General features: G+C 53.6%; 1 protein-coding gene and 1 pseudogene across 1 annotated transcript in view; both read right to left on the reverse strand.

The window, feature by feature from the left end:
- Positions 1-12054, reverse strand: part of LOC119102534 (serrate RNA effector molecule homolog) — a 57789-nt gene extending 45735 nt beyond the window's left edge. The window contains 2 exon segments of the mRNA XM_037225918.1: positions 1275-1451; positions 12008-12054. Coding sequence (XP_037081813.1) covers positions 1275-1417 — 143 coding nt within the window. The 5' untranslated portion in view covers positions 1418-1451; positions 12008-12054.
- The window catches only part of LOC119102478 (translocating chain-associated membrane protein 1-like), a 10625-nt pseudogene continuing 6138 nt past the window's right edge, over positions 7606-12092 (reverse strand).

Here is a 12092-nt window from a genome sequence, read left to right on the forward strand (position 1 = left end):
ACGCTTGCAGGGCAGGAACACGATGACAACCCAGCTAACACAAAGCCGATAAATGAGTTGGCAAAGGCAAAGCTGGATGCCAGTCAGTGATGCTTCCCTGCGAATCATGAATCGCGGCCCGACACGCACGCACACCCGAGTGGTACACGCACACACAAACGTCCCGAGCCAAAGGCGGTGCAACACCGACCCATGAGCCAGCACAAAACGGTTGCGACCCGCACCGCCACCTCTCCTCACCTGGTCCGTGCACAGCCGCCGCCGGCAGACGAGCACGCGAGCGCGCGCCGCGGGCCACGGTGGACCCCCTAACTAGCCTACGACTCGTCGCCGCATCTAACTGCATTGCGCGCAGTGCCCTAGCTATCTCGCGCGGTCGGGGCGCATCGGTCACAGTCACAGCGTGGCGGGCTGGCCGACGCGGCCCGTCTTCTGGCCTGTTGCTGGCCGAGACGCAAGCGCTGCTCTGTGAAGGCAGACGGGAGTTAGTCAGGCGGCGGCAGCCCCGGCCGGTCCGCGGCGCCGGCCGCGGGGCACACTCGGCCCGTCGGACTCGGCCGTCAGCGGCACCGCCGAGGTCGGTCGGACCGGCCGGGGCTGGCCAGCGCCGCGCGGGAACACTGGCACCGCTGCCGCCGCCCTCAGCACCGGCCACCGCCAGGAGAGGACCCGGCGGTCTGCGCCCACACGGCAGAGGCCTCAGCCAACACCCACCGCCACTGATGTTCAGCCCGATCGGGCAAATACGCGCATGTCTGGTGAGAACTTCAAAAAAGAAGAAGAAGAAAAACATCCAGAAAGACGTGAAAAGGCCCCGTAATGTGATATTTAACGTGACGGGGGGCACCAGTACGGTGGAAGGCGGAGGGGAAGGGAGGGCGCTGAAGCGGGAGGAGAGGGCGGCCACCCACCTTCGTCACTTCACTTGTCGCCACTCGCCGTCACTGCACTGCACCGCCCTGTTCACCACTGACCAGCGTCACCAGCAGCACCGCATCGTCACCGCCGCGCGTCACCGAGTCATCAGCCGCCGCACTGCACCACTTTCACCACTGCCGACCGCACGCCGCGCCGGGCCTTGTCCTCCCTCTTTGTCCTCTCGCTTGTCCTCTCAGGCCGCGCGCCGCATCTCCGACCTCCCAGCGGGACGGGAAACGGCACAGCCCTCGCTCCTACCCCGACACGGGCCAACTCCCGGTCCCGTCCGCATGTCACCGCCGCCAGAGACGGGGGCAGGCGCGGCTCCTGCTCACCAGCGAACGGTGGACACTCACCATTCCTCCTCCTTGTGCGCCAGGAAGAACTCATTCAGCTGCTGTCGGCGGAAGTCGAGTTTGTACTCTGTGTACTTCTTGATGGCCTCGTCGTCCGTGATCATGTCGTCCTGAGACGCCAGGAACGCCTTGAACGTCATCATAGGAGGCTGGGTCGGCCCATCCACGTCCGGGTACCTGCGGCCGCCACAGAACAATGAACACATGAAACCAGTGACAACAGGCACACAAATAGAAATGTGACATTGCACGAGCGCCGCGTCATGAGTGACCGAGGCAGGTGAATGTTTCGTGCAGCCTTCAACGTAAAACCACTTATCGGGCGTTCGTATGTGCGAGCTCGGATTACCTATCTTTTTTAACACCTTTTGGCGGTAGCGTCTGCACTCATTCGGAGCATTTTCTGGTTTCGTGTGTCCTGGTTTCCAAGCGTAATTTTTGCTTGACCGTGCTCAAGCTTTTCACTCGTGATCATAAGCGCAGCTAACAACGTTGAGTGCTGCCATGAAAACCAGTGTTTGCAGCATAACGCTGTTGTTTTTTCTTTCGTTCATTGATGTCTTTGGACGCACCGACTGCTGTGGTCATTTGGCGCTCATAGTTGTTGAGCCATTCCCCCCTGATACTCTGAAGAACCAATACGTTTTCAAAAGCAAGTCAGCATGCTCACAGCTCAACATCAATACAACTTTGTTTCGCGACTGGTCACAAGAATCAAAAGTATAGCCCCAAAGACGTCACAGGCGGTGGCATGGCAATACAAATCAATGGCCACATCGTCGGTAAATATTAGTTGTCAGCACAGTGCTGATATCCGCCCAATATCCACGGCGCATAAAAAACGAATGAACGTATTCATAAGAACCTCCAGTCTTCAGAGGGACGAAAGAAGGGACAAGTGATATAAGCGTGGTCTACTGAGGCGTCCGCTGTCCGCTGACTGACAGTTGTTGGCGGCCACGATCTCCGCATACAGGAATAAAAACCCTTCCCTCTTCTTCTACCACTCCCGGACTCGCCTCTGATGCACCGTCGCCGTAGAAGAGGATATTTACCGCACAGAGGTGGAGGATGATACGTGACGTGTCATTTCAGCGCCCAATGTTTAAAATGATATCAGCTCCCTCAATTTCATCACGGGAGGCACTCCCCGCCCAAATTGCTGCTTTCCTTTCTCTCATTTTACACGTGCATGTATTCCCCTTCATTATCTGTTCATAGGACCGTAATGCTGGTCTAGATTGGCCACTACGCCACTTTGTACCGCTTTGCTCCACCTGAGTACGCCTTCGCCACCGTGTATAACAATAGATCTTGCAGATGTTCGCACGAAATACAAAGTTTTGCATCTGACGCCGAAGAGTGTCCCTTACATGGAGGCATTGACGACCCAAAAGCTCTTCACATTGCGGAAACTTCGTTTTTTCCAGCCCTGGAATCGCCCCTCCCATGCTTTTTTGGTGCATTGCAATGAAGACACCCATGGTGCAACTGTTTCATTGGATTAACTAGTTTCACGTTTCAACAGCAGTAACTCCTGTAAAAGCAAGGCAGCGCGCATAATTCCGTGCCGATCACCACATCAGCTATCCATAAATTTTACTAGAAGTCCCTCCCAAAACCGGACCCTGGAGCCTTGCCGTGCACCCTTACCTATGGCATAACACGAGCAAAAATCTTTGGAAAAAGACGGAAGTTTCAACGACCTGCTCTGAAACATTTCGGAGAAACCAGCGAAAAACGGCAGGGGCCAAATCGCCCACCCTAACCGCCTATAATAAAGGGGTAACTTGGGCTGACGTGACCAATTCGCACTGTCCTAGCACTGAATAAAAGTCAACAGTTAAAATGGTCGCATCGGAGAGACAACCGCTTCCCCGAAGGCCAGTGCGCGGCGAAAGCCAAGCCAATTTAGTCATTATCCTGTGTGCTAACGCCTGCCAAAAGAGGATATTACGTCCAGTCCGGCCGCAGCTAAGACCTTCGTGATGGCAGAGAGTTCAATATCCGGAGAGTTCTTCCAGCTGATCAGCGACATCGGTATTGTGCGTCATTGAGACTTAACGACACTCAGCTGCAGAGGCTATCTGACGTCACCCGCTTCTCACCCTGGCAGGGACGTCGTCCTTGACGCTGCACACCAGATAGCAGAGAGCCATCCACTTCCAGGAATCGAATTTTGGTGGATCGCAGACACTCAACTATATCATTTATCATCAGCGCAAAAAAATTCCATTAAACACGCGTTCTTGAAGAACGCCGCTTCGCCGCTCGGCAACAGCCCAGCAACTCACCGCCCACTCAGACACGGACAGATCGCTGTCGTAAGCAGTGCTCTTTGATGTTCATTGCTAAATACCTTATTATGTTTGGTGTTACATAATACGAGAACATACAATCATTCCTAGCTATAACGGACATAAGACTTAACTTATAACGGATATAAGTCGATGCTTCTATGCAAACGCCAGGTCTATTTTATTGGACAATTCTTGGGTGTTCAATGTCCTATCTCCCCCAAGTTTCAGGATTGGGGCCGCGACTGAAATGCTCCAACCTGCAATACCAATGATTCGTTGCCCAACTGCACAGAGCGGGTGTAACGGTTTACATCATCCATGTAGCCTCTCCATGAAGCTCGTTTGGCGTCGCGTTTGATGCGTTTGGCAAATTCTGACCGTTTTAAAGGGGGGGGGGGGCATCTTTGCGGGAACGTTTCAGACACATATTCCCGTGAACCCCCAGGGCATCGAATAATAACACTGGGTAGCGCCAATGTAACGACATCAAGACATCGAAAGGGCAACAAAATTAATGATTTTCGAGTCCAAACTTTACCGTCAACGCCTTGTAACATCACTGCATTTTCTCCCTGCAGCCGCGACCACCACCGTCATGACAACCGGCGCGACACCTCTACCGGTGCAAATAGAGGACCGTTTGTGATTGGCCCAGGGAGCAACAGGAACCTGTTGCCAAAAATCGCATCGGTTGAAGTTTGAATGAGTGCGTCACTGCGGACCATGTGATACTCCCATTTCCAAAGTCAAAGTGCATCTCGAAAAGAGTCACTGTGGTGGACGCCATAGGGAATAAATCAACGCCATCGCATAACGTTTCGTCGAATTCGTGGGATGATGGCCTCATGTTCGCATGGACTTTTGTCTATAGTGTCTTAAGCTTTCGTAAGATTTATTACACAAACATTTTGACAAATTGGTGTGTTGCAAACATGACACAGCACACGCGTTGGAAAAAGCAAAGCAAACGAGTTGTATCATTTTCATAGAAGTAAGCAGGGAATCCAGTGTGCTTTCTCCCGGAGGAGTGGCTACTTTCTGAGAGAATCTGAGCTACGCCGAAGGATTTCGAGAAAACTAGTACTGCTGATCCAAGCGTAAGCGTCAGATGTAACGAGTGAAAGGTACAAAAAGGCGGCATACTCCCTTTAAAGACGATCAGACTGTCACTGAAAAATACGTAAAAACCTTGAAAGGTGTTCAATCCTTCCATTAAGGAAAGGTTAACAGCACTAACAAAACTTGACGGCACGCTTTCATTTACGAATGATTGCTTTGCAGTTGTTCGACCTCCGAGGGACAGGGATTCTGCCTGGCAAGCGTGATGTGGTGGGAATGCACGACCTCCTCGTCTCACGAATAAGCAATGTCACTTGCTCGGTAACAGAAGTCGCATTATCGCCCCCCCCGTCGGCTGCATCACAAAAGCGTTCTTCCGTGCACCGCTGCCAGGCCGCTCCACGCAAATTCCAACAGGGAAGTCTTTGGCCTGGGTGTGCGGTGTTCGTCACAAGCCACATTGCAATGAAACTAAAATTCATTTATATTGTGATAAATCTATCACATCAAAAGGTTAACGCGCCAAGACAACCGACAAAAAAAAAAAAATAGTGGGGAGCATACAGCGAGATCTGTCGCTGAGATAGACCCGAACGGAGGAGACACATGGGTGAGACGGCCGGTGTTTAGAACGCACAGGCCATTCAACTTTAGTGAGCGTTTGAGGAGCAAGCCTCGGCGGCTTGCGTGACCACAGCGATAAGAATATCTATGGAGTCGATGTTACCCGGCAGCACGAACGGCCGCGGCAGCTGGTCGAAACTCGATTGCAATGCGGAGTCCGACACTTCCTCAGCGGGATGTAGGTATGCCAAACATATAATTAATTTCAGTGTAACAGGATCGACAATGACAACCTAAAGGTCAGTGGCTAGAATTACCAGTGAGCACGGTACATATACTGCGATTCACTACGGCCGTCCCTTACGGCGAGCAAACGTGGCGGTCCTCACATCCTTTCGAAAGGTAGCATATCATTTAATGCTAAGGAACGCGACAGTTGAAAACTCGGTATCCTATACGCATGCCACAACTGGCTTAACATAAGATGAAAGTGGAGGTCAAAATACTCGCTTTCCAGCCACGCATGTTCCATTGTAAAAAACCTCAGTGGCATGCTGTGAGCGCATGTATGTGGGGTGAGAGGCTGAAAGTCAGCAGCGTGCGTCAGCCGTGTCCTAAGTGTGGTGACCGGTACGGATTCTCGCGCCTGGCCGGTCCGCTTGACGGCTCCCAACTTCGGCAGAGCCCAGCCGGACACGAGGTCAGGTCTCGGGCCCTCCACCCTTTGAGGGCGACGCAGGTCAGGAACCAAGCCCGGGAGGGGTGACCGTGACCCCCTCCAACCGGGGTGCGGACCGCGCACGGAGGAGGCTCGTAGGTCCCGGCGGTAACCCCCTCCCCTGAGGTCGTTTTAAGGGCGCGGAAGCTGGAGCGCACGAAGGCCGAGTCCTCCGCTGTCTTTCGTAAGGCGCAGACTCCCTTGGGCGCCAACAGTTGCCCGCCGGGACAGGGAAGTAGCAGGGTCGCGACGCAGGCCCCAGCCGGGCTGGACACGAGCCTAGCCGTCCTCCAACGGCCGCGCGGCCGGCTCCGTCCGCACAGCCGCCCCTCGGTGGTTGTGGTACCCACGTCAGTCGATACAGCCTGCCGCCAGGGAGCACAGGGAGGAGGGCTGAACAGCTCAGTGGCCGGCGCCGGAGTCCGGTCCGAGGCAACCGACACCATCGAAGCCGTGACCGCACTCTTACTGACCTCACTGACGGGGGTTTGAGGATAACCCTTGTGCTTTCACCAGGTGCGACAGCATACACCAGGTCACCAACAGTCATGGTGCCAAGTGTCCCATCTGGGGCCACTGTGCGACTCCCTGCTATCGACACTCGAAGAAAGTGACCTGCGCGGCTAAGACGCAACGTCGTGGCGGTTGGGGGCAGGGCGCACGTCACAGTAAGTTTTCTCGTCATCTCGGTGCCTCTCGCCCGTTTCCACCTTGATAGTAATCTCATTTTCCTTCAAGACTACACGGCAGGCGCGTGCGCATGCCGGTTGACCCTCTCCACAATCCGCACGTTTGACCACGCTTGAAACACATTCTGACGTTCCGCGTCGCCTCCGGAACATCTGCCACATCTGTGATCGTTCCGAACGCGGTTCGAAAAGTGCCCCCCGCGACTGACATTCGAAACAGCGCAGCGGGTGTGGCACGACCCAGCGGACCGGATGCGGCTCCACCCAACCCGCACTCGTTCGGGCAGCACAGGCAGATTAAACGTCAAATGACGCTGTTGGTTGGGACTAGTTCTCCATTCAGCCTCTTCAGTATTCGCTTTGCGTTGGTGCGCTCCCTTGCCATGCGCCCCACGATTTCATCCTCACCCACATCACGCAGATCCTATTAAGTGATGACGCCCAGGACGGTTTAAGCGTGGGCGAGGTACGGCGACGACTGGTACACTAGTCATCCCCTGAACACGAACTATGTGCGGCAGTTCGTGGCGTTCAGCACCTGCCTAATGTCGTTGCCTTCGCGATTCCTAACTTCGATTCCGCCATCTGCATATCGAGACTCGCTGCTCAGTTTGTCGAACTTGGATGTGGTCTGTTCGAGCTGGTGTGTGTTCAGACGAAGTGGAGCGGGGTTCCCATCGTTGCCATCCTTCGCTGACCGTGGGACGACGTACCGCGGTAGCCGCTGCGATGTCGCAGGCTCTCTAATGGTGCCTTTTACTCTCCACACATCTTGAGAGCCAATCTCCCGACCGGAGATCGCAGCGACGAGAGGAACCCCAGGCCTTCACTGGGAGGACCGGCAGCGGTCAAGTTGTGGTTTTGGGTGGACAGATTTCCACATGCCAAGGGTTTCGGTGCGTCCGCTCCGCTGCAAAGCCGACCCCAACCAGGGGACGGCACAGCGGGCATGAAGCCCTGCGCGTCTGCAGCCCTGCTGTGCCGCCAGGCCTACAGACGCGCTACACGCGGGCCGCAGAGCCAGACGTGCCGCTGCAGAGCCGACGAGTAGGAGCTCGCGGGAGCCGGTGCCCTGATCCACGAACGGCTGACCAGGCACCTCCCTGGCGTGAGCCAGGGCACGGCTCTTCCGCTGAAACACCAGGCGGATGCTGCACCTGACGGCTTCCCTCACTCCGTCGCCCGAGCCGCTTGGTTCCTTGCCAGTGCCGCGCGAGGACGCCACCTGACAAGCCGGTTACCCGCGTGCGGGGCAGCGAGAGCAGAGTGTGGAGAGGGAAGTAGCAGGGAAAGAGTTTGAGGGATGATTGCATTCCGCTCAAGCAGTCGTAAAATACCCGAGAAACGCTGCAGCCCTGACCGTCTTTATCAGCCTTGAAAACATAAGCAACCCTCCTTACGTCACGTGCTAGGCGGCCCTGATGTGCATTCCACTATCATGTTTAATGAATGCCAGAAACGAGCGTTTGTCACAGGTTTGCGCACCAGCCTTCACGCGCGGCACTCTCTCAGTGACCGGAGCGTGAGTTCGACGCCCGTGGAACGGCAAGGGTCCTACTGGAGTTGTTTGAAGTTTAAAAACGTTGTTCCGCCCTATTAGATGCCTTTGTACTGAAGAGAATGTTTCATATTTGAGGCAATATGACATGGCAAAATGACATTGCAGCAATATGATGAAGGTATGATGAAGCAGGCTCACTTATACGTATTCGTACACTTTTCAAGCGGAAAAGGCTGCTCTAGACGGCACAATTGTCTGTTGGAAATCGTGCACATGAACACCAGATACGAACGCCTCGACAATTATGTTTTTCTTAGCTTTGATCGCCGCATGGGTTATGGAACGGCAGCATTTGAGTGACGCCCTTATGACGTCATTAATTGCAACGTGGCTTTGGCATACTCTCCCGATATAACTTTGCCCATTTTCGCGGGCGTGTAGCTCTGAAACTAGACGGACTGAGCTCTTAAGGGCAGGACTGTGAACAGCACGGAAAGGTCTTCAAAACGAAACTAGACGGACTGAGCTCTTAAGGGCAGGATTGTGAACAGCACGGAAATGTCTTCAAAACGGCATTTCAGTTCAAAACCCCATATAAATGTGGTACACTCCCTTTAAACGGATTAGTACTGCAGCGTGAAGTTCTGAATTGGACTTACTCGCGTGCACTGCGATCGGGTTCGGGCCGTTGTGGACTTACATCCAGCAGCGCTGGTGAATGCTTTCTACGCCTTGCATTAGTTACACGAGTGGCTCCTCGCCTCCGGTCAAATGGTCGCTGAAGTCTTGGATCAATGCCACTGCATACTTCACAGAATCGTTTACTATTTGAGGCCCCACTGACTCGCCGAGATGCACTGGTGAATTATTCGATCCCTTCCCACTGCCTGGGGGGGTTCCTGGAACGAGATATTGGCGCTGTTGGGCGGCGAACCCCGCCGGACGTTGACTCGAGTCAAGAACTGTGTCAGCGTCTTCGCTTCATGAGCCATCCCCCCACGGCCGCCGGCTTGCGGGCATTCCGAAACCCGTGCTTGGCCACCGCTCCAATCTTCCACTGTTTTGAAGCTGGACCGATGCGGGACTCAAGAAGTCAGGCGTCGATCGCAGACAATGTGATAATGCTACTATTGATAGCTTCAGCCGGTAATAGCCTCGACTAACTACGACAGAAAATACATGGGCTGTCCTGCATGAAATATCAGCCTCACACCTGTCCCCAGTGCTGATCACCTGCTAGGACACGTCAGACGGACGTCTACTTTTCTGTCGACTGTGCTGGAGAACCCCGTCACAGGAATGTCTCAAAGCATGCACCAGTGCATAGCTCTGAAGAATTACTGGTTACACCAGTAATTACGTGGTGCATCGCTTGTGTCATTTTCCGTTCACTAAAAATATGGCCGCGTAATGTTAGCGCAACTGCTTGCACCCGGTGTGGTCTCACCAAGCGGACTGTTCTTTGTGACTTGAGCCCGCGGGCTACGAACCAGCAGTACTCAATCCTCTACCTATCCAATCGGCCACGGGGACGTCAGTGGCTTCGTACCGTTGGCCGGTTGCCTGAGGAAAAACCATTGGCTCTACTCCCTGCAGCGACCCTACTGACTCCCTGACTTGGCTCAAAAATACTTACCGGTTATTTAGACCATCACACGCCGCAGCTGCGTGTCCACTTAGCCCCATGGGTGTAGTTGCTCGGCGCACCGGAATAAATGATGAGACGCTGGCGCGGCTCTCGCGTATGGCAAAGCTTCCAGGAAGGCATCTCGTGAACATGGTAACAGTGACTGGTTATAAGGCCAACGCCGCGAAAATTGTTAGACTTTTAAGAAAACGTGCCTGCTACGAATATTCCTGTTTCATTTTTCACCGAGGGCAGCAGGAACTGTAATTCCAAAGGCATTTCCCGACCCTAACAAATCGCCGACGCTTTCCATAAAGGCACGCTAACGCTTGGCATTCGGTCTCGCCCTCAGCAGCAACAAAGCAACAAGGCACAACTCAGAAAAGGACAGCAAATGAATGACGAGCGCTGCAAATATTGCGTTACAGGCCATGTTGCAGAGCATCCTACACATTTTGAAAGCTCAACTGATATAACTATTTGTTGGTACACTCAACGCATTAATCTCACTTTCACGCACAGTACTGCTGGGAGCCGAAAATGCCCACTCTCAATTTTCAGGGCCGCAAGTTTGGGAGCTCTGAAAACGAGGTCAACTCTTCTGGCATCCTATTGTTAGCCACCATCAAAAGTTTATCCCAAACATATCGAATCGCAAATACCCGCCGCACCGAGCGAACATCTGTAAGCAGGCGGCCCGCCACAGAGCAGGCGGGCCCCGCGCGGGAGGCAGCGGGGCCAACGCCTCGGGTCAAGCGGCCGGCCGCCGCCGGCTGATGAACTGCGCAGCCGGGGCGGGCCAGACCGTCAACGAGCGGCGCGAGGAAGGGGGCATGCCTGGGGAACGGGGGGTCTTGTGGTTCAAAACCATTTTGACTGCAGCTGCGAGGCGCGCTTTTGATAAATGGCAGCAAGTGCAATCATAATACTCCTTACAAGAAGGCAGGCAGGAGGGTGACCGACCCGACCGACCCCGACCCAACCAACCACCAACGAACGAACGAACGGTGATGCAGCACTAGAGATAACCATTCAGCGCATATCCCCCTGACGTTTTCTTTTTTTTTTCTAGCTTGATGTCCATCATTAATTTTGTTGGAAGGGTTGAACGAATCCATTAATATCAATGATGACTGACTACTGTAGTTTTCACCCGCGGCGACTGCTGGGACCATTTTGCGCTCTTAACATCGGAGATGAAATAATCGGACTATAAACCTCGTCTGATGAGTTAGTAGTATGTACACAACGCCGCAGCCAGTTAACTTTCCGGCCACCGTGAGGCGTTATTGCGTCACTAGGGCTCAATAACTCAGATAACGAGGACTCAGTAACACCTGACAACTGCCAGAGTTCACTGGCCGACACGTTACGTGCAGGCAGACGAGTCTAGCACACCAGACGATGATGATGGGTGATGCTGGTCCAAACAATTGCTCTCTCCGTGATTTTGTCGGCACGTTCGGTGCCAGCTGTGTGCTTGGAGGGGACGTTTAAGGCCATAAAAGGGTTGGAAAACGAACGATGCCACCCATACAGCGAATGCAGGTTACTTTTGCATACCACATTACCAGGTCATCGAAAAATAATTATGCTATTGGAAACAGAAACCAGCAAGGCGCACGCAAATTCCTCTAACCCAATAAGTGACGTTAAGAGATTGAGTTCCGTCCCACATGGGGCCACGTTCGCCTGCGTCGTGCATAACGTACGAGGCAGCACCGTTTGCGGCCCGGTCCCGAAAATAACGCCTTCCACATGGTGCTAGGAATTATTTAGTGTGGCTCGCATGGCGTCGACGGTCATCGCAAAATTGAACTTGAAAACTGCGAGATATTTGAGCGCTCTTTCTCGCAGCTAAAAATAGATGCATAACAAATATAGCATTATGTAACGTGGGAAATACACCAAAATAGAAAATGACTGGCGTAGCTAAAGAGCACTGTTTTCTGAGAAATTTTATGTGAACGTATGCCAAATTTCAACATATTGCAACGCGTACAATTTTCATAATTTTAACACCTTCCGCTTTTACTACGTACAGCAGCAAAACAAAATCACTGCTCGTAACGGATTTCAACTTATTGGTTTTAGACGGCATCTTTGAAGCTTAACTTTGATATTCACATGCTTGTTGAACGGTTAGTTGTTTGGCTCGCATGACACTTACGTAGCACCACGTGATAATGTAATGTGCCACTTCGCGGTAGTTGCCGCCAGTTAGACGTGCCGGTCTGGCGGCTCCCGTCTGGCGGCTTCCGTGTGGCGTACTTACCCGCCACCGTAGGGCGGTCCGCCGGGGCCCGGGCCGGCGCCGCCGCCGTACCCTTCACCGGCGCCGGAGCCCGACGGAAACGACA

The sequence above is a fragment of the Pollicipes pollicipes genome, unplaced genomic scaffold (genome assembly GCF_011947565.3).
Source record: "Pollicipes pollicipes isolate AB1234 unplaced genomic scaffold, Ppol_2.1 Scaffold_5724;HRSCAF=6776_pilon_pilon_pilon, whole genome shotgun sequence".
Taxonomy (NCBI): domain Eukaryota; kingdom Metazoa; phylum Arthropoda; class Thecostraca; order Pollicipedomorpha; family Pollicipedidae; genus Pollicipes; species Pollicipes pollicipes.